The sequence below is a fragment of the Pygocentrus nattereri genome, chromosome 23 (genome assembly GCF_015220715.1).
Source record: "Pygocentrus nattereri isolate fPygNat1 chromosome 23, fPygNat1.pri, whole genome shotgun sequence".
Lineage (NCBI taxonomy): Eukaryota > Metazoa > Chordata > Actinopteri > Characiformes > Serrasalmidae > Pygocentrus > Pygocentrus nattereri.
Genome location: NC_051233.1, coordinates 13,820,905 through 13,844,168, shown reverse-complemented (window position 1 = coordinate 13,844,168; position 23,264 = coordinate 13,820,905). Strand labels below are relative to the sequence as shown.

The 23,264-nt window shown below is 38.7% G+C and overlaps 2 protein-coding genes across 11 annotated transcripts in view; one reads left to right on the top strand and one right to left on the bottom strand.

The window, feature by feature from the left end:
• Nucleotides 1-15,018, bottom strand: part of slc25a25b (solute carrier family 25 member 25b) — a 29,266-nt gene extending 14,248 nt beyond the window's left edge. For 3 of the 9 annotated variants that reach the window (XM_017701695.2, XM_037533481.1, XM_017701698.2), the window contains exon 1: nt 125-375. In XM_017701695.2, coding sequence (XP_017557184.1) covers nt 125-283 — 159 coding nt within the window. In that variant the 5' untranslated portion in view covers nt 284-375. Of the gene's footprint in view, nt 1-124; nt 376-4,108; nt 4,912-13,992 lie in introns of those variants that run through there. The other 6 variants (XM_017701690.2, XM_017701691.2, XM_017701693.2 and 3 more) reach the window with 6 other exon arrangements.
• Nucleotides 15,019-19,668: 4,650 nt separating this feature from the next.
• The window catches only part of fam102ab (family with sequence similarity 102 member Ab), a 58,236-nt gene continuing 54,640 nt past the window's right edge, over nt 19,669-23,264 (top strand). Inside the window, exons 1-3 of one of the 2 annotated variants that reach the window (XM_017701699.2) lie at nt 19,669-19,754; nt 20,055-20,091; nt 20,363-20,660. In XM_017701699.2, the coding sequence (XP_017557188.1) occupies nt 20,515-20,660 (146 nt within the window). In that variant the 5' untranslated portion in view covers nt 19,669-19,754; nt 20,055-20,091; nt 20,363-20,514. Of the gene's footprint in view, nt 19,755-20,054; nt 20,105-20,362; nt 20,661-23,264 lie in introns of both variants that reach the window. The other variant, XM_017701700.2, reaches the window with a different exon arrangement.

The following is a 23,264-nucleotide window of genomic DNA, read 5'->3' as shown; positions in this document are numbered from 1 at the left end:
ATTGATATAAGTGTTAGTTTAGTATTATTTAGTATTATGGTATTTTATTATAGTATTATTAAGTACAGTATCAGTGCAGTAATGGAACCTATTACTAATTAAACGTAAGAAGAAAGTAACATACCTGTCGCCATTTTCTGTATGTAGTAAATTCCTGAGATGGAAGAAATAAACTTAGTTTGAAAAGAGACTTCAGTCCTGCCGGCAAACTGTTTGATTCAAAGTATTCAAATTCTGTCTGAGACGAACTGGGGACAGGCATGTAGAGACACAGGCCCAGCATTTTTAGTAAATGCCGAAGTTAAATACTCCTTTAAATAGTCATTAATAAATAGATTTGTATTAAAGTTTCTAACCACTCTCTGTGGTGCTAAGCATTAGACAACCAGTGCTTTCTCTGACACATGGTGTAATAAAGCGGAGCAATGGTCCCTCCTCTCTTGGCTCATTGGGATGTTTTGTAATGCGATTGGCTCGAGCAATACCTGCCCCTGCTTCACTCTCTTCCATTCACTGGTGAATTGAAATGCAAGGCCATCATTCATTCAGGCACTCCATGCGGAATTTCTTAGAAGAGTCATTTATGAGGAAAGACTTTCCTGATTAAACATTTTAGATTATTTGCTAACAAATAAAAATTACACTAAGATGATGCAAGCAATGATAGCTCTCAAATGTACCCCACATATAAAGAGAAGAATCTTTGTAATCTTTGAGTGCATCCTTACATTCAAGCAGAGTAAAGGTACTCTATAAAACTCCAACATACAAGGACAAATCATGCCAAAATGATCATAAAGCCTGAGTCACGTTTGTTAGAGAGGCGTCAAAGAAAATGAATCATAGCCACCACTTACTATTTTAGGTTCACCTGCAAGCTTAAGCCACATACATATGTACATACATACATAGTTCAGCCACTTCATTAAGCATTGTTTCTATATTTACCATCCATTTTGTCAGCTCCACTTAACATTTACATGCACTTTGTAGTTCTACATTTACAGAATGTAGTCCATCTGTTTCTTCATGTAATATGTTGCCCTGTTTTTTTTTTTTTACCCTGTTCTTCAAAGTTCAGGACCCCACAGGACCATCATAGAGCAGGTATTATTTGGGTGTTGAGGACAGGCGTGCTGATATGGTATTGGCATTGTTGGCCCGTGGCTCTGGTAAGAGTGGATCAGACACAGCAGGGCTAACACGTTTTTAAACACCTTAGTGTCACTGCTGGACTGAGAATAATCCAACAACCAAAATATCCTGTCAACAGCGTCCTATGGGCAGTGATGACTGACTAAAAGATGACAAACAAACTGCGCAGCAGGAGATGAGCTATTGTCTCTGACCTTACATCTACAAGGTGGACAAACAAAGTAGGTGTGTCCAACATAGTGAGTGTTTAAAAACTCCAACAACACTGCTATATCTGATCCACTTGTACCAGTGCAACACACATTAGCACACTACCACCATATCAGTATCCCTGCATTTCTGAGAATGATCCACCAGCCAAATAACACTTGCTCTGTGAGGGTCCTGATAATTGAGGGTATAAATAGGCTAACAAATTATGTAGAGAAACAGATGGACTACTGGTCAGTGTATATACACATGTATACTGACACAAGTGTAAGTGTAATTTAAGTCCACAAGCAGCATAGGTTCAAAGTACGGTTTTCTAAGAACATATAAAAGAAGAACTTTATCAAATTCCATTTCTCCACATTTAAAGATGCTTCATTGTTGCAGCTTTCCAAAACTACCAAGCAGCAGATAATGGACAATGCTTAGAATTGGCTGTAGAAGCAGTCGGCACAGAATACAACAAGGCTTAGCATAGCCTAGAAAAATGATGCCACTAAAGTATATTAATAAAATAGTGTTGGCCTGATTTTCAATTAAATCTTAGTCATTAGAAAGCTATTACTTTTTTCTGATTTATTAAATTTTCAATCAAATGTCAGTCAATTGACAGCCAACTGCTGCTTTTTCTTTTCTGTGATATATTAATATGGCAATATATGTTAATGCTGGCCCTTAATTAATCCATTCAAAAAGTAAAACAGTGAGTCAAGCCATGACTACTATTTACAGTATCAAATAGCTGTTGATAGGAAATACACCATGAATGCCCATGCACTTTGGAAAAGGAGGTCTGGGTAACAGAGCAATACTGGTTCGGTGGGTCAGATAGGTCACTCCTCAAGAAGATGACATCTTACTTTTGTGTTGTAAGATGTTTGGTAGACCATTTAAATCAGAACCCCTCAAGTATCTCAAGGACAATCTCTAGTCACACCTACAATTTTTTTTACTCTAAGATTTTGAAGTGCTTCATAAGGCAAAAAAACTTAATATGAAAGGTCAGAGGACTGTTTTATCTGGATCCCTCTCTTCCATACCTTATTACTGCAATTAGGTAAATTAATGTGCCATCTTCATGCAAATCAGGTTATAATTTTAAAACCTGTCCTTATTAACTAAAAACAGAGTTTGATGTGGCCAGCTAGATAGTTGCCCCACTCCTTCACCCATACAATGTGTAAAAAAAAAAAAAAGTTTGATTGTTCTGTGTTTAACTTATTGAATTCTGATTTTCCTTTTAAAATTGTATTTTAAGTATTTTTATAACCAAGTTAACTTTGTAAAACTATTTGAAATCTGCCTGCTTTCTTCATTTGTAGACCATTTTTGTCATTTGGGCCCTCAGCCTACCACAAACATGGCCCTACTAGACAAAAGGTTTGGGCTGTTTTGAATGTTCAGGGCCAAAGAGGGGATGAGCTACATATGGGAACTAGACAGAACCTTCGCTGGTATTTGGAGACTGATTATGGTGAACCAGGTAGCTCTCAGACTGTACCTTGCCACCCACTTCCCGTTTCTTGTTTTTCCAAAATTACCTACATAGTGGTCAGTAGCCCTTCGCAAATGTCAAAAGAGATCTCAATGTAACGAACATGAGCCAAACAGGAAGTGCCTAGATGATTGGGCATGTTTATACTATGGTATATATTTAGATGTCAGGTGCTTTAGTGGTAACACTATTAATCCCTTGTCATCAAGTTCTAATATTTTGCTGGCTCCAGGGAAAGTGTTATCCCAAAAGGGCCAAGCAGAAGCACCCTCTAAATCGGGACATTCCAGCTTATTCTGAATGAGCATGCACAGCTACCTTCCATATAAAAACATATACCGTTCAGATTTTGGGCACTTTTTACAATAGCCTTAATTGTTTTTTTTAGCAAAGAAAGGTTTTTCCTCTTTTCATGGTGCATATCGCTGTTGTCGGATGAAAACCTTGTATCTCCAAACCATTGCCCTCCACCTTCAGAAGGTGTTGGTCTGAATTGAAAATTCACACTTACTTAGTTACCACTCACATTTAGCATAAACTTTTTCATTAATCAAAAACATAAATGCATTTTTTCTGATTTCAAATGCACAAGGAAAAAACCCATTAATTAGCTGATTTGGTCTCAGTCTATGCTAACGCTGAAAAATCCATCACACTTGGCATGTGTGGGTATTTGTTCAGTCTAAAAAAAAAAAAAAAACGTATAACTGAGCATGACTCAGAAGCACTAGACATTAGGAAAGGGTGCCAGACAACATTGCTCAGGCTCAGTAAGATATAGATTCTACTCTTTTTGCATTGAGATCAGTCACTGTGGAACTGGCTAATGCATTCGGTCATTGTATCATCATGTATCAAAGGAAAAGCCATTCCCTGCATAGCTGAATGATAGGTAAATGAAAGGTAAAATATGGTTTCAGTCGTTTCAGTTTATTAGCGTTTTAGACTTTCAAATAAGCAAATGAGTTCAACCCAGTACTTTTGAACAGTCTAAAGTGAAAAGATTAAGTCTATTCAGCAAGAGTAAAGCCTTTTTGAATAATTAATTTATATTATCACAGCTGAGGAAAGATATTAGAACACACTAGGCTAGAATTTTTATAAATTTAGGACCTACCTTTGAATCAGTTTATGTTTAACTTATTTAAAACAAACACACATTTTGTAAAAATAACACCTACCTGCAGCTTTATGCCACTTTAAATTCTTAGTCTGGCCTTAAATGAAATATGACCAAGACTTTAATACCTGATGAAGGTCTTTAGTGGGTGCCACCAATATCAGCACTGTGGTTTTCTTTGCTGGTGTTGGACCACTCTCCTCATTTTTCCTATCAAAATCTGCCTGAACTTTGTGCTGTTTTAGGTCCAATACTGTCCCAGGATTTGTAGCAACTTGTTCATTCTTCTCAGTAGGTGGCCCTGTGGTAACATCCTTGCATGAAGAAAATCCCAAAAACCATCCAGATACAGACAACCAAATGTCCTTCAGCATCTTAAGAAAGATGCTGCAGATGGTTCGATGATGTGTGTAAATAACAAAAAATAGATACTAGATAGAGTGATTCACTGTCCTCAAGTTTAACTTTGTGTTATATGCACTTCCTTATGTTCTACATGAAAAATAATTCACAGATGCTTGGAGCATGTGTGTAAGGCACTGACACACAGTGTGCTGGGCCAGGAGGAAGATGGCAGCTAAGGACACTGGCAAAATGCAGCCTGGCTTCCACAACAATCAAAAACACTCGCACAACCCAAAGAGCAAACCAAATCTCCCCATCCTCTTACAAATGCAAACCATTTCAAACTTCTATTAGCAAAAAGCACACTGAATTCCACCACAGGAAGGAATCTGTTGCTGCTTTAAAAAGTCCACCAGCATAAGAAACAACAAAATCGCAAATGATTCCTTAAAACCCAAAGAGAATAAAACTATTACAGGAATTTCCCCACAGCCTCTGAAAAAGAACAATGAACAGCAAAATGAAATAAAGCAGCTTCTCCCTCTCTGCAGAACCCAGACTGCTGCTGCCGGTCAGTTCCACACTAGCCACCTCCACAGCCGGCAAATAGTGATGCAGTTAAAATAAAAAAGGTGCAACCTCACTGCAGCCTTACTTCAGCCAATCAGATTTGTCCACACTGAAGAGCCCAGCCCCCAGAGTGCCTACACAACCTGTGAGAGACCAGAAGACTGAAGACTAACGGTTCCATCGCTTGCCATTCAGCAGTGTGGAAAATCTGCTGACTTTTTTTTTTTTTTTTTTTTAAACAGCCACACTGCTCTTTTTTTCCCCCTTAGTCATTCCGTCATTGCTAGGATCACCATGGACACCTCATCCAATAGGGGTGATTCCACAGACAAAGCATGTGACTAAGCAGTTACTCTTTATACAGTGAGTGCATGTCATCATTTTTAAAAAATATGATATATAAAAAAAAACATAAAAAAAAAAAAAAAAAAAACATACTGAAGTCTCATATCAGTGTCAGTTCTATCAGTTTTGGAGCTATGCCTTTTCTGAATATAAAAAGAAGCTCCATCCATTTCCCTAATGACATCCAGGAGAATCCAAACTTGTGTCTCATTCTATTGATCATGCTGAAAAAAAAAGGCTACTGCACAATAATAAAATCACACCGCATTGAGAACTTAGAACAGGTGCTGATCCTGAAGAAGTACCACACTGTAAAGTTTAGGTCCAGCCCAAATCTAACACACCTGATCCAGGTAATGAAGGTTTTTAGGGGCATCTGAACATTAGAGGGTAGATAATTAAGGACCAGGACTGAACACTGCTGGCCTAGAATTTGTTGGAGCTAACTTGGAAAGGACTTTTGTTCTGTTTGAGCTGTTCTAAAGCATTCAGCAAATGACAGGAAATAAACTAATAAAAATCAAATATATTTGCCACTTGGCAACAGAACACAAATTACAGACAGGAAATGGAACAGAATGTTATTATGGTTATAATGCTTTCCATCCATCAACATCACTAAAACAAAGACAATATCACAGTTTACTGGTATAGACAATACATCACCTAGTGTTTTGATTAAGTGCCTTTATGAAGGTACAGCTTGTGAGATAAATTCTGTGAAAAACCTTGTAGCATAACTAGACTTTACAAACATATTGTACCTGGCTAGTATGAATAAAATTCAGTCAGATAACCAATTAGAAGGCAGGTACAAATTGAGAACCTTTTTACTTTCTTTAATAGAAATGTAAAATTTAAAAAGTTAAATATCAAGCATTATTGAGAGATGGAGCATTATTATGTGATAATCACATAAGATGCTACAGCCTTATATTCAGTAATGAGATAAGTAGTGTGCGCCCTCTGTTGGTTGTCCCTGTACCCACACAGCATAGCTACAGATTTATTTCAGAAAGTTCAGAAAAAAACTAATAAAATGCATCTGCGTAAATGTTTTCCATATCAAAGTAAAATACCAAGATTTCTTCAAATGCATCTACTCAAAACACACACTTAAAGGGGTGTTTCTGCAAATTCATAAATGTCTGCATAATTTAATATCAGAGATGTAAATGTTAAAATAATTCAGGTTTCACATTTGGCAGGCACGTTGGGTAGCTAAAACTAAAAGGAGTAATGTGAAAAACAATGCATCTAAGCTAATAACCTTAAGCCGGGGTAAACAGGCGCTTATCTTAAATTTTACATGATGTCACCTACTATGAATTTGCAATCCAGCCCTGGATGGTATGAACACCTTCATTAAAAGCAATAGTTTTACATTTTTGGACACTGCATGTCAGCTGCCTGATGCGTCCAATGAGCAATAGCCTTAAGGCTTCTATGTGGAGCTTATCACTTGTATGGTGTTTGGGTCTGGGGCGGCACGGTGGCATGGTGGGTAGCGCTGTTGCCTCACAGCGAGGAGGGCCTGGGTTCGATTCCCCAGCCGGGTGACCGGGGTCCTCTCTGTGTGGAGTATGCATGTTCTCCTTGTGTCTGCATGGGTTTCCTCTGGGTTCTCCAGTTTCCTCCCACAGTCCAAAGACATGCAGTCAGGCCAATTGGACATGCTAAATTGCCCCTGGGTGTGTGTGTTTGTGAATATGTCTGCCTGCCTGCGATGGACTGGTGACCTGTCCAGGGTGTATCCTGCCTTCTGCCTTATGACCGCTGGGATAGGCTCCCAGTTTCGGCTGTATGGACAATACACTACAGACTTTATTTCATGAATTATATAAAATTGATAGCAGTTATTAGTTGAAAAACTAAACATTCAGGCTACACAAGCTTTTTCAGAAGGTTTAAGCTTGCAGCAACAACCCAATCTAGAAATTTGGGTAAACAAATGCACATGCTTTTGAAGGTGCCCATTATCATTCTTGCAAAACAGATGATAAGACTTAAAATGGACTCCCGCTCTGCTTCACCTAAATGTTCTGAACACAACTATGCAGAGTAAAGGCAAGTTATTTAACCAGTCTCAGCCCAAAGCAGAATGGCTCACTTGTCAAAGTTGTTGAGTCATCTGCAACAACCAAAAATCATATGACCGGATCTGCACTCCAGAATTCATGCATACAAGCAACATCACACTGTGTTTAGTGTGAGACATGGGAATAAAGCCAAACATTTTTTCAGGTTGAATAAGGTTTACATTTTAGAGATTAAGAGCTTATCTCCATGTGTGTGGAAAACAAATTGGTTTGGGGTGCACTCTTAAAAAAGATGGTGCTTCAAGAGTTCTCTAGTAAAGAACAGAATCTTTTGGAAAATGGTTCTATATAGCATCCAAGAGCGTTATACACCATGTTATGACGCCATGTTATGACACCATAATTTTCAAAACGGTTCTATACAGAACCATCTACAGCGCACACTATCAGTGCGAAGAAAATCATGATGCAAAGAACCCTTTAATCATGCAAAGGGTTCTGTAAAATGAGGATCACTGAGGAGAAACTTACAAAATCAGATTTCTTAACAATTGTCATGACAGGAACCAGAAGTCACAATGTCTGACAAACAAATCCATTTAATTTACTGTTTACAACAACTACTGAACTTGTATGTCTAAGGTCGAATGTGCTTTGTTGATAATGGGATGTATCTGAGAAAATCTGTTTTCTCCGAGTACCATTTTGCCCTACAACAGCCTGCACATACGTCTCCACCACGCATTGATTTAAAAAAATATATTTATGACAAAACCTTCCAGCAACGTTTCAGACATCAAGCAGCAAATTCGTAACCATGTAATATAAGTTTTTGTGTGGCATTAAATGCTTCAGACATCAGTTTCCTATCATCACTGCTGTGAACAAATCTGACTTGGTCAATTTTAAATAAAAAAAAACCCTATAAAAATGTGAATACAATGATTAATATTTAGCATACCATGTTGCAGTTAAATTCAGTTAAATGGGACTAACTGTGCTCTCTTTATAACAAAAATAACTGGTTAGAGTTGTACAAGTACTGACGATATCCATTAAAATGTTTAGAAAACAATATTATATTGTGACAACGTATCACAATAACAATACAGATTGTCATAATACCCAGCTCTAGTTAAAACCTAGTAAATAAAAATATTAAAACATTAATTTTCCAATAATGTACTGAAATATTTACACCAACAAACATACTTCACACATGAAAAGTGAACACAAAGGAATGCAATATGATCATTATTGGGATAAATTTTGTTATTGTGATAAATAATATGCTTTTCTGAGCATATATTGTGGATATCCTGAGCAGTTAAAGGAGACAGGATGCATTATAATGCCTGTTTAATTGGATTTAGTGCAGTGAAATAAAAAACACTAATCAGAATTATCTATCAGTTTTTAAACAAGGCACTAGTAGTGCATTATGTTTGTGTAGCAAAATAATGTGATGCGTATTGTGTATCGTGGAAATGTATGGTAATATTTTGTATTCTGAGCAGTGCAGCAAAAATTGCTATAACCATAGCCAAGCCAAAGCTGACTTGTACCACTAGCAAACTGAACTGTCTTTGACAGACCAGCAGTTTGATGAGTCTCAAGAGTCTCTTGAGGAACTGGTTCCCTCTTTTAGGCATGCAAGATGCATCACCTCCGCATTCCAACAGAACAGAACACATTCCTCTACACTGAACATGTTTAGTTGTTGATGCTGTTGGAATTACAGTAGATTATGTTTAACGTAAGAACAGTAACTTACCGACTTACACTGGAATTAAATAATATGGTAATTTACACAATGAAACCTATCATGGTGATATGGTGGAACTGTAAAGATTCCTCTCGACTCACTAAGCAGAAGCAGGCAAATGTTACGTTTTACATCACTAATCAGCTCCCAGGATCAGCTACGTTAGAGAAATATCAGCTGATCATCAATCTCATATTTGGGCTGAAAATCATACATAGCTGATCAATACTTATCTTTAAACGTACCTTGACATTGCTGGCTGATGGTGGTCATTTGTGCTCCTGTTCTGGTGATGAGTATGTGTCTGGCCTTAAGATGGAGAGTGGTAGGTTATACACACTCACTCAGTCACAAAAAGTGATCCAGTGAAGATGATTGGCCAAAAGCTTAGTAGGAAATTAATTGGTTGGAAGGCTAAAGGCAAGAGGTCAGGAGAACAAAAGACCACCCACCCACCCACACACACACACACACCCTTGAAGAACCACAAAAGCTCAGTTCTCCCTTTAAGCTTTTTCTTGTTCATTATAGAAACATGCATGTGCATACATGGAGAAAAAGGGAGAGAGTAAGAAAAACTACAGAGAATGTGGGATTTCCGATAGACCACAAACAGCCTGTATGAGACTCTACTTTTATCACAAATACAGAACTATTTCTTTTCCACTCAAAAAGCGCTCTCTTACTCACAAATGTGTTAAATAAAGCAACTCAACAACTTTAACAGGAAAGTGTGACTGGAACAAAATTTGCAAACTGTCAGGCTATTAAAATATTTTATTTGCAAAACACTTTGTCTAGATTTTCAGGTCAGCTTCTGGTTCCCAACCTGCTTTTGCATGTGAAGAGGCAAATTCCCTCTTTTATGCTCTCGCCTTCACAGGCTGCACCAGTCACTTTAAGGGCCTATTCTGAAAAGACTACTACTTAATATAAAAACTATTTAACACTAATCTGTTCAAGCCTATTGCACAAGAACGTCCCATGTTGTTCAAAGTGCTCTGGCAAATCACAGAACGAAGGAAGACATCACATGGTAAATTTCTGCAGTCAGACACAGTCTTGTTTTCTGTGATCTAAAAAAATACCTCGACAAAAAGGTGTAGTGGAATGATGCCAAAAGGAGAACTCCATAAAGAAAAAGAAAACAGTTGAGGCTGATGACCATTTCCTGTTCTTAAATGGAGAAAAGCCCCCACAGTTTGAGTTAATGTGGTACAATGATCAGAGGACTGAATCTGTTGATCCGAGGGAAGCTATTGTAACTGACCAGACATCACTTAAGCTTAATAAACACACACACACACACATGCACATATAGTCATATAGTACAAGTAAGTTGTAGTGCAGTAAATCAGAGCTGACAGAAGGTCCCGTGAGCTGCCGGAAGTAGGCCACATTCCAGGCTATATTAGAATCCCAGTCATTCAGGAACACCCTGATCCACAAACTCTGCTTATACTGATATCAATGAGACCTCTCCGGTTTAAGCAGCAATGTTATGCAGCACTGTCAGGGGCACTTTGCTTCAAAAGAACACCATGCAACAACTTTGATACAGTATCAAAGCAGAGCTGTACAATATGGACAATATACTAGATTTGGGACTGTACTGCTCCATATTAACTGCGGTAGTTCTTGCAATATATAACATGAGATGGCTAAAGATTGTCTCACATTCTTTTAACCAACGTATGCCCAAAACTTTTTAGAATATTAGAAATCTAATATTTCTATTGAAATCAAGGATATTCATTTCAAGAGTTTGTCCACCTTCTACTCTTCATGGAAGGCTTTACACTAGATAATGGAACTTAGCTGTGATGGTTTGATTGGATTCAGCCACAAAAGCATTAGTGAGGTCAAGTACTGATGTTGATCGGTTCTGGATAACAAATGCCATTCTAACTTGTTGCAAATGTATTGGATGGAGCTCAATCAGTCCTGACAATGCAGTTCCACTGCTGCACAGCCCAGTGCTGGGGGGACTTTACACCCTTCTAGTCAGTTTTTGTTCTATTTGCAATACTTTTCTATGGGGATTATAGAAGCTGTGTGTGCAACTGAGCACCCATGTCACTTGTGTTTACATTAAAATAGCTTAATTCACCAATTCCAAGCAGTTGACTTTTACTGCACCCAGAAAGAAGGTCAACATAACAAAAAAAAAACATGCATATTTTAGCCTTCTGCGATACCAGCTTACCCAAGGCTAATATTTACAATTCATAAATGCTCTATTGTGCAGCTCCATCTCAGAGCTAGGTTTAACAAGAAAGCCACTGTTCATAAACAGAACGAACGATTCACTCTTAAGCATCATTGCAAACAATATTTGAAATCTGATTATAATACTTTGAACAACTGTGTGCCCGTCATTTGCACCATAATCATAGATCTCCAAGTCACATCAACTCTGTATTAGTGTCATATTATGCGTCATCAAACACTTCCCCAGTGCATCACCCTTCAATTCATTCTGTTTGTTATGCACTAGTGGTTGTTATCCTTAGATCCCCTTTCTTCTGCCTAGGTGTGTGATTTCTCCTTCTGTATCCTAAAGCAGAATTTACGTCTTTATCTGATGATGAAAACGTGATTCCTTTAGGATGTTTGTGCTACTGACAGAGATAGGCGTGTTTAAAAATTGCTGTCACATTCCTAAGAAATACCCCACCATATTTGGGCATAAGAAATTTTTTGCGTGCCAGAGGATCATTTGCTAGTTAGTGTGGTCTTGCTCTTAATTTCAAATAGCGACACACTCATCAGGTGCTCAAATAATCAGGATCTACAGACATGCTGATGGCAACCAAATGCAACCAGTCCGAAATGCAGCTTCTAATGTCTTTCAGCACTAACATATTTTAAAAAGAAAGCAGAAGGTAGGATAGTGGACAGAAGCACAACCACTATGAGAGACAGGCCTAAAAAAGAAAGGCTTTATCAATGAAATGATGTGAGAGCATCACTTTGTCCCTTCTGAGATGAAAATTTCAGACCTTTTCCCCCAGAACTTCTTTCCAGATTTGCATTGTGTTCAGTTTTCTTGTTTGTAAACGTAATTAACTCTTAAACTACGGGGCAATTATTTCAGCATTAATCTTAAGACCAGGAATGCATTGATACAGATACTGATCTCGGGTATTGGCCTGACACCCTGCTCATGTACTTGTATTCATACTAAAAATGAATTCATCACTACATTATTATTATTATGATGAACAAGAACATTTGCTACCAAAGTCCATCTTCACCAGCTGTCCTCTGTGTACTTGAATAGAAATATGAGATATAAATGTTAATACATCGATTTGTCTTGTAAAATTGGCAGGACAGACCATATCCGACCATGTACTACCACGTGCATGAGTGTGTACCTTCAGTTCACAGCATTAGCTGCGCCACTGTAGCAGAACCTTTAACTTTTTAGTGGTTTAACTCTCTACAAATGTCCTGGCTGTAGCTCAGTTTCTCAGTGTGTTTGCTCAGTACTTTTGCACAATGTGTTATTTTGAACAAAATAGCTTTATTTAAAATTTTTCACACAGAGAGCTGTCTGTAGGGGCTGCGTTTCACAGAGCATGGACCAAGTGTTTTTGTTCGAGGTAAATATAAAAATCTTAGGCTTAGTCTGTCCACAATGGTGTACTCAAAACTATACTCAAAACATGAGCCACTAAAGAAGAATATTTTTAAAATCACACAGTGCATGTCTGGCTTTGGAGGCTCAACCAGCCAAACAATACACCTCAAAAAGACATAAAACTCCACAAGTAAGTTCATTAGATGTGTTAGTCTCGAATGTGATTCCTGCTGTCATTGTGCTACAGACACTGTTGCCCGATGATGAGCTTTAAAACTAAACGTAATTTCCTTACAGCATTTTTTTCTTACATGGAACAAAACCATCTCTTCTCCACTGCAACACTAGTCGATCCACGGTGACTAGTATAGCATAGCTACTCAACACAATTTTAATGATTTATCTGTTAAGGTACAGGTGCTCAATTCGGATTGGAAATCATATGCCTTTCGCACCACGATGCACTTCTGAGTTGAATACGGCATCGAGGATGATCTGAGCCAGCTAAATATTTTTACTTGGGGGCATCAGAAGGGGAAGGTTAAATACGACATTTTATATAATACATAATGTTTTTCAATATAATACACAATGTTTTTCAATTCAGTGGTACATGATGATAAGATAAAACCTCAGACATTTTAGTGCCGGGCAAAAGTCAAATAATTTTGATTAAAGATTAAGGCAAAACAAGAATTCTGCCTTTTAACTGGTATGTTGTGTTGAACTGTGTGTCATATGACCATGACATAAACTAACAAGGTAAAAAAGGGTCAGTATTGATTTTAGGTTGACATCACAAATTTGCCATCTATATGGCAAACAAGGGGAAACAATAGGAATAGAGTCTTTAATATGGCAATTTCTCCACAGTTTTGAATTTATTTTTCTTTCTAAAAGCAGACGTTTGGCATACTGAAGCTTTGACAGCAATCCTCCTTTTCCCCCAGAACATTTTCTAAATTCCCCTACTTTTCCAGGTTTGAAACTGCATGCTTTAAAATTACATCCTTTTTTCCAGACCAAAGCAAGAACCGTGCCAATGGTTTTGTTCTTGCTTCCACACATCACAATGACCATTTGTCCACATCAGCAGCCGGAACAACAAAAAGCACTGAAAGCCTCACTAATCCACCTCCTAAGAAGAATACTGGCAGCAGAGATAAAGAGTTTGTGCAGCTGTGCTTTACTCTGCTGCAAGAAGGCAAAAGGTGAGCTTTGAGAAAGCCTCAATGCTATTTATCTAAGCTTCTATAACGAGCTAAATACAAGAGTTGAATGAATCCACCATTTTCCAACCTTGGGACCAAAACGAATAAGAAAACGAATAAAAAAAGATCTCAAAATGGCTTAATTACTCACCATAAGTTCATGTTCGGTGCGATGGACTCCGAGTTTTTTTAGCCCGATGGTCAGGTCTTTTACACAGATCCCTCCGTCCTTGTTCACATCCAGGATCTGAAAGAGCACCTTCAGGCGATGCTCCTGCTCTGGTCCGCCACACACCGAGCAGCTCTGCACAGTGGCGTCCGGCTCCACCGACACTTCGCTGGGTTCAACCGAGGAATGCATTGCCGTGGCTGCTGGGCTTCGTCCTCCTCCACCACCACCACCCGGGTCTGAACCGTGATACTCTTCCGAACGACACTGACAGAAAACTCCGCTCAGCAAAGGCGAAACCAGCGAGCCTTCCTGGTGCATCCCACGACTCAAAATGGGCTGTTCGCAAATGCTAACTAATTAGTTACAATTCAGGAAAATAAACGTCTCACTCAGACTCAATCTCTATAAAGTCAAAAAGAGTCAATATATATGAAATATGTAAATTACTAAAATGACTAAAAACGGAGTATTTCTAGTTAACTAACGCTAGCTGGCTAGCCGGTATGCTGTGCTAGCAAACAGACTAGCTTAAAGTATTTAATTGTCAGTTTGCCGCCGCCGCCGCTGCGAGGAAACCAGCATCAGGATTTCTGGTGATGATTCATATTTGTTCGCACGGTTGTGTCCACTATATTGTTCTCAACAAAATACAGAAAAGGTTAAAAATAAAAGCAATGAAATTCAACCGAGGGACTCACGTTAGCAGTGAAGAATCCGGCGGCAGCAGCGATGAGGTGGATGCTCTCACTAGCCGAGCGTAATGTTAGCTCGCCAGAAGCTGGCGTCGAAGTTTTTGTTCTATAAAACCGACAAAAAAACTAAATAAAAACTTCAAACGTGGCGAAATCACTCATCTAATTCTCATCTCGACTAAAAATCCAGTTTTAGGCGGAACACGGCTAAACAATCCGGTAAATCGGCGGTCTATTTGACACGAAAAAGCCGGTAACGTTGGAATGCGCGAGACACGAGGCGGAGCTGGAGATGAATGAGTTGGCGAGAAAAGGGGAGGGGCCAGAGGACAAAGGCGTGATGGACGGTCTGTTTATCCAATCATAGTTGAGATTTTGTTGTCTTGCCTGCTTTTAACAAGATATGGACTTTGGAGTTTCTTATTGAAGTAATACTAAGGCTAACTTCATCTTGTGCAATTACAAAAGAGAAATATTTGTCATTTCCCAAACCAATACATTTGTACATCCTATGCAAAAGCCTTAGCATAAATGCATTTTTTGTGCTTAGCGTTCTGGCCTGAAACTGGCCAACTGGCCATCATTGAATATGTGATTGCTCATGTTAAGTGCTGTTCTATTCAAATCCCTCAGCCTAATCGGTGTGAAAGAACGGCAAATGGTGTATACCTTTTGTGTTTTCGTCCCTCAGTGTTCTCTCAGTACAATGCCCAGCATGCACTATGCAAAAATGTCCCACACTGTGATAAAGAAATCCTGGATGTAAGAGGTTTTGTATCCAAAATATGTTCTTTTTTATTAATATCTGCATGTGGTCCTCTTGCTGTCTGTCACCCTTGCAATAGAGACCTTAACTATACTGAGAACGAAATTGGCTTACTGCCTGGAAAATTTTGGATGATACCCCCAGTAATCCTGACCATAAACTGATGCATTTGAAACTGATTCATTCATTTCGTTTTTCTCATGAAACTTCCCCAGTCTGTGATTTTTGTTCTGGTAGTGAAATTGGCTCCTTTGTGCATATATATTGGGGCTGTCCATGAGAACCAGAATTTGGGGAATTGGTGTCTTCCTCTTTATTTAACTTGCTTAATAGTGAAAATTTATGTTGTGTTAGGCTGCTTCCTTTAAATCATGATTCATTTTTGGCTCTAACTAGCAAAAACATATTCTGTTGGTTTAACTGCAGCAAAGAAAACATTAGCCCCACATTGGCAGCCACTACACTCCCTCTCCGGTACTTCATGGTTGCAATCTTTTCTTGATTTAATATACAAGGAAATGTAGATAGCTACACCACATAATCCAAAGCAACTATCAGTGCATAGGCCTTAGTGGCTGGAACAGTAAAAGATCTCTTGTAACATATGTATGTATAATGTGTGTATTGTAGTGACCTGCTGCAGGCCTGCGCTGCCTCCAAGAACCTTGTAAGATGCGAGCAGCCGTGTGAAGAGGCTCATGATAGGCGCATGCCCTCCTAAATAGGAGTGTTTATTGTTTCTTAAGTTGTTGTTGCTTTAATGTAAGATGCCATTTGTGTAATTTTGCATTGAGGTGCAGGTTTAGTTGGTGTGTTTTATGTTGGGGGTTTGTCTACTGTGAGGGTGAAGGCTGCGGCTAGTGGTGAATTTAGTGCGTTTATGCTCTGACATTTAATAAATAGCACTTCTTGTGGTGGAAATCATGGCCTCCCTTGTGTCTCACTCTATTTCAACACCACATATATATCCATATATACCTATTGCTTATATGTATATGTAGCTGTTTTTGTTTTTTTGTTTGTTTTTTTCTTTTTTGGTGGAAGTGACTGGTCACCAAATGTGGTGGGTTTGGATGGAGTATTTAAAGAGCCTCTCAATGTACAACCCCAATTCCAATGAAGTTGGGACATTGTGTAAAACATAAATAAAAACAGAATACGATGATTTGCAAATCCTTTTCAGCCTATATTCAATTGAATACACTACAAAGACAAGATATTTAATGTTCAAGCAGATAAACTTTATTGTTTTTTGCAAACATTTTGAATTTGATGCCTGCAACATGTTCCAGTGAAGTTGGGACACTGGCAACAAAAGACTGGAAAAGTTGAGGAATGCTCAAAAAAGCACCTGTTTGGAACATTCCACAGGTGAACAGGTTAATTAGAAACAGGTGAGTGCAATTGCAAGGAATTTAGGGATTTCATCATACAGTCCATATTATCATCAAAAGATTCATAGAATTTGGAGAAATCTCTGCAAGTATGCGGCAAGTCAGAAAACCAACATTGAATGCCCGTGACCTTCGATCCCTCAGGCGGCACTGCATTAAAAACCCACATCATTCTGTAACGGATATTACCACATGGGCTCAGGAACACTTCAGAAAACCACTGTCAGTGAACACAGTTCATCGCTCCATCTACAAGTGCAAGTTAAAACTCTACCATGCAAAGCAAAAGCCATAAACGCCCCGGCTTCTCTGGGCCCGAGCTCATCTGAGATGGACTGACGCAAAGTGGAAAAGTGTCCTGTGGTCTGACGAGTCCACATTTCAAATTGTTTTTGGAAATCATGGACGTCGTGTCCTCCGGGCCAAAGAGGAAAATGTCTATCTGGATTGTTATCAGCGCAAAGTTCAAAAGCCAGCATCTCTGATGGAATGGGGGTGTGTTACTGCCCATGGCATGGGTAACTGGCACATCGGTGAAGGCACCATTAATGATGAAAGGTACATACAGGTTTTGGAGCAACATATGCTGCCATCCAAGCAACGTCTTTTTCAGGGACATCCCTGCTTATTTCAGCAAGACAATGCCAAACCATATTCTGCACGTGTTACAACAGCGTGGCTTCATAGTAAAAGACTGTGGGTACTAGACTGGCCTGCCTGCAGCCCAGACCTGTCTCCCATTGAAAATGTGTGGTGCATTATGAAGTGTAAAATACGACAACGGAGACCCCGGACTGTTGAACAACTGAAGTTGTATATCAAGCAAGAATGGGAAAGAATTCCACCTACAAAGCTTCAACAATTAGTGTCCTCAGTTCCCAAACGCTTATTGAGTGTTGTTAAAAGGAAAGGCGATGTAACAGAGTGGTAAACATGCCCCTGTTCCAACTTCTTTGGAACGTGTTGCAGGCATCAAATTCAAAATGAGTGAATATTTGCAAAAAACAATAAAGTTTATCTGTTTGAACATTAAATATCTTGTCTTTGTAGTGTATTCAATCGAATATAGGTTGAAAAGGATTTGCAAATCATCGTATTCTGTTTTTATTTATGTTTTACACAATGTCCCAACTTCATTGGAATTGGGGTTGTACTTGTTTATTGTAAGCTTGAAAAAATGCTTAATCACAAATAAAAAGAAATCTAGTGTAGCTGAAGATATAGAGGCTAAGAAGTACAGAAGTTTAAAAAAGAAGTAGAAAAAAGGGGTCACTAGTAAAGACAGCAGATCTATATATAACTATGAACACTCAAAGGACCATTTGCATGCTTAAATGGTACTTTGCATGCTGAAATGGCACTTCAGGTTGATGGACATTCCTGCATTAGCCAGCTAGCGGGGGGAAATTAACATCCCTAACAGCTCATGTTTGTGCCCCAAAGCAGTTTTATATTTTTTAGTTTTAGTTTTGAAGTTCCTCTCACCTTCATGATACATCATAAGCCTTCTTTATGTTTTTTCCTATTCTTCAAACCAGAAAATAACCTGTAGAGGCTGTTGTAACACTGCTGTAGGATATGAATAAGCAAGTTTGCAACAGATGAACAATAGTTACATTTTTTAAATTTAGTATTTACTTGCTACAATAATTTTTTTACTATTTCCCACATCAAATATCAATATCAATATAAATATTCGGTTGATTTCTTTAAAGAAAACATTTTAAATCAATAATTTAAGAATTAATAACATGCAAACTCCACACAGAAAGGAGCCTGATCACCTAGCCGAGCCCTACTTGCTGTGAGATAACAGCACTACCCACCATGCCACCATGCCACCCTTGATTACTATATGACAGTGTGAAAATATTATTATACAGCGCACTAGCAATGTTATACTATGATGGTAGATCATTTACAGACCACTGAGAATCTTTCACAGGCTAACTTTCTGCATAGTTTAACCATGGACGTGTAAACAAAGTTATTCAGTGTGCACTGTAGAGAAATGTAATGACTTTGGTTTCTTTGAAATGATCATGAAATTGACAAGTATAGCCACATTTATCTACTGTATAAAAACCCCAGTGATCATATGTCTTCTGAGTTCTTTAAATGTAATACTCATACTAATAAATCTGAAAAAAAAAAGTTTCTTTGGGTACTATTTGGCCTTACAACAACCTGAATGTACCTCTCTGCCCTGCATGTATTTAAGCCAAAGTCTTGTCTCAAAACTTTTGTAAAATAATTTTTCAGGCTTATGTGAATGACGTCTCTTTCCTATCACCACCAGTGGAACACTCTGTAGGTTTACTGTAGAATTTCCCCATCATTCAATACATTTCAATCAAACTGATCAGAGTCCGGAAAACGACCCTAAAGTGGCATCTTTTTTACATTTCATTGCCAGCAGATGGCGTTACATACGCGCATTTCAAGGTCCGCGCTGTCTTTGTTATGCATTGGAAAACATGATACGTGAACCACACTGAAGCATGAGAGAAAACGCCAGCATGCACGGTGGAGCTGACTATATAAACATTAAAACGTCCGTGTTTTAAATGAATGCTTCACAGATTCACTTTACAGCTTAATTACAAATTAGACACGTTTGATTTGTATGTGACTCGGGCTTCGGATTTTATACGAAACAGAGAAAGGAAGAAAGGGCTTCTGTGTGTTTTCAGCATAATTCACATTACTCTGTTTGACATCTGTGCAGTTCAGTGCAGTGTGCAGACGACTGGTTTTATTTAAGGAAGTCCACGCGTCAGGGTGGGCGGAGCTTGGGCTGAAAGAATGAGCAGAGCTTGAAGTTCAGTAGTGGCAGTCAAGCTGCGCCGTGCGATACACTCCGAGAGACAGAGAGGCTCGTATAGTCGGGTAGGTTCGCTGTGTTTCTGCCAGTAGCTCTGAAGGCTTAAGTAATGCTTCATTTATGTCTGTTATATCTGTTTTTGGTCCATATTATGAGCAGAAGAATAGCTCATGAAAGGGACTCAGCGTAGTCTCTTTGTCAAACTGCCTATAACGTTAACTCAGTTCAGTTCGTTGTGTTGTTAGGGCAACGGCTCACATATTGACAAGAAAAATATGCTAACCTAGCTAACGTCACTTTACTGTCGATGAGCTTGTCGTTTACTCCACTGTTCAACGATAATAACTGACGTGTTTCTGTCACAGGGAGTTGGACCGTGAGGTATCCTGAGGTTTCCCCGAGGTAAGTTAGCTAGGTAGGTTCAACGGTTGCCTTTCGTCTCGAAGCTGGAGTCAGCTTCTTATTCTGATTTCCCCGTTCCACCTTAAAGAGTGCAGCAATTACATTCTGGCGCAGCAGTTACACTCGGTAAGAATGTAACTGCGGCACCATTTAAGGTGGAACGGGACAATTGGAGCAAGGAGCTGGCGAATAAAAAGCCAACTTCAACCTCGTCCTTTCGTGCAAATATTTTGCATATGGCGCTTTGTCTGACAGTGGTTTTGTGTTACAGAGCTTTCACACTATTCACCTGAGATGCTGAACCGAAGCAGTGGCATCAAGAAGGACTTCCAGGCGCCAGATTAAGAAGGCAGAGTGTCCCTGTGTTATCTACCTCGGCGTTTCTTCAGTTTTAAGAGTCCAGTTAAACACACACAAAAGACTATGGCGTTTTTGATGAAAAAGAAGAAGTTCAAGTTTCAGGTCCATTTCACTCTGGAGGAGCTGACAGCCGTGCCGTTCGTAAACGGGATGCTTTTCTGCAAAATCAGACTGTTGGAAGGTGGAGACTTTGCCATTTCTTCATCCAGGTAAGCACTGGGATAGGGGGCAAACCTGGACATCTGGTCAGTGTGGGGTTTAAAGCCATTTTGCAACATGCAGGGCAAGTTCTGGAACCTTTTCACTTGACCCACTTTACTTTAGAGCAGTCCTGGTCCTGGAGATCCCCTGGTGCTGCATGCTTTAGTGTTTCCCCTTCTCCAACACGCTCACTACTGCTCATCAGCACACTGTGAAGCTCTTCATTAGGGTAATGAAGCTGTGTTTGGGCAGGAAAGCACTGAAATGCACAGGGAATGTCAAGACCATGTTCACGAATCCCTGAAATGGTCAGATTGGTCAAAATGTTCATTTTCTAGAGTCTTTCTGTGTCCTGCTGGAGATTTTTTGGAACAGATGAGAATTGGTTTAACTCTCAGCACTTAAGTTTAGTGTGAGATGCTCTTTGTTATCTTACTTAGAATGATACTGGAATCATATCGTTATTGGCGTCGGACTGATGCTTAGATCTAGTCAAAATGTAGAATCAATATTTGATGATGTGTTAATTAAACTATATTGTGCTAAAATATATACATTTTATTTATTTCACTGCCTTTGTATCCCTACATAAATACAGAACATTAATCTGTAATGTAAATGGCTTCAACAGGTACATACATGGGAAATACTGGATATTCCCATACTGGTGCATCCTAAGTCCTGTACTTTTTTCCCCTTTACTGTAATCTTTAATAATCCTGATTAATCTTAAAGTCATGTATCCAGGCTTGTGGCAATGTGCTGGGTTTGTAAGTAGAGGTATTCTGTAAGCAGGGGCAAACAAGCCTTGGCCTTATTAACAAGACTTGCTACATATTACTTGTCTTTTAATGATCTGTGCTAGTCCTTTGTGTGCTTCTGAAGGTTTTGTTCAGGTGTTCTGCCCCCCCCCCCCCCCCCCCCCCCCCTCCCCTGCATTCATTGCATTTAATCAGACTACTGAGCTCGTGCTCCCATTTCCAGACTTACCTGTTGTTTGTTTGTAGTTTTGAATGACAGCTGACAGCTGCCACTGAGCAGGCCTACAGTTTTGCCTGTGTATGTGAAGAAGAGCATAGGTCAGGCACACAGGTGCAGCCGGGTGTTGAGTACAGTTTTGCATACATACTGCTGAGGATAACTGTAATCTTGTGTGCTTTGTGTGTGTGAAAGAGAGAGCGAGTACAAAAGCTTGTCACTACAGATCCATCCTCTCAGTTGCCTTGTGTATATAATTAAGGGCATTTTTTAACCTCGGGGGAGCAAGTCAGGGTTAAACAAAGCAGGTCTGGTTATTACTCTGCTTGAAATCTCTAACCTCAAAATTATTTGATTCTATTAAATTTCTTTAAGGTAGATTTCAGTGCATCATATAATCTCAAATTTCACCAGGATTTGATTCGATCATTTTTTAAATTATTTACCCAGTAATAGCACATTAATAGAAAAAAATGTTTTTTTGGACTTTCATGAAAATGATGGAAGCCTTTTGCCTCTAGGTTTCTGTCAGCAGTATGTCAAAATATTGACTTGACTTCATTTACTTGACTTACTTGACTTAATGACACTTTCTCAAAATATTGACCTAGTATCTAAAAATGACTTATTTTCCTCAAATACTGACTTGTATCCTGAAATAATTACAGATTTTCTTGAAATATTAATTTATCATTGTGAAATAATGATTTCTTAAAAGATTGACTTTTTATCTGAAAATAAGGGCTTAATATCTCAAAAATATTGACTTAGAATCTCAAAATAATGACATACTGTCTAAAAATGTTGACTTAGTTGACGTTCAAGTAATTACTTATATCTTTTGTCTTTATTGTTACTTTTGTCATGATTTTAAGGAACCATGCGAAAATAATAAATTATTACATTTTAATAAAGTAAAATAATTTTTTCCTATATATTAAGTGAATATTTTCAGATAATGAAGTCATTATTTCTACACAGTAAGTCACTGTTTTGTAAAAATAAGTTAGTAATTATTAGAGATACTAAGTCAATATTTTGACATACTACTGCAGAAAAAGAGAAAAAAAAAACATAGGCAGTGTTTTTCTTCTACCTGGTACATATGAGCTTCCTTAAATAGCCTGAGAATTACATTTTGATGAAAGGAGATGCTTTGCATGCTTTATTTAATAGTATTTTGCATACTTTATTGCATACTTTATTTAATAGTATTAAAACATTCCAATATCAATATAGTTGAATTGGTGCCTTCAGATTGATACGTCACAATGCATCAGCACATTATTACACCTGTAGTTATTACAGTCTGTGACTTTGTCTCCATGTTAGCCATAAATGGGTCAGCACAGCCTGTTTGCAGTGTGTGTTTTGTATTCACATGATATTTTTGAGCACACGGAACAGGGGGCAGTGTGGCGTGGGTGCAGTGACTCTCTGGTAGTGACAGGCACATTTGTTTATCCCTGGGCTCAATGTACTGAAATGCACTCGACATTCAGACTGCACAATGCTCCGTCTGTCTAATGAGCAGAGGCTCGGAGAGGTTAAGTCCCGGATGCCCTGACATTTCACCGTTCTTCAGAAAGGACGGAGAGATCAGGGCTGCAATGTCTCATAAAATCAAGCTTTGC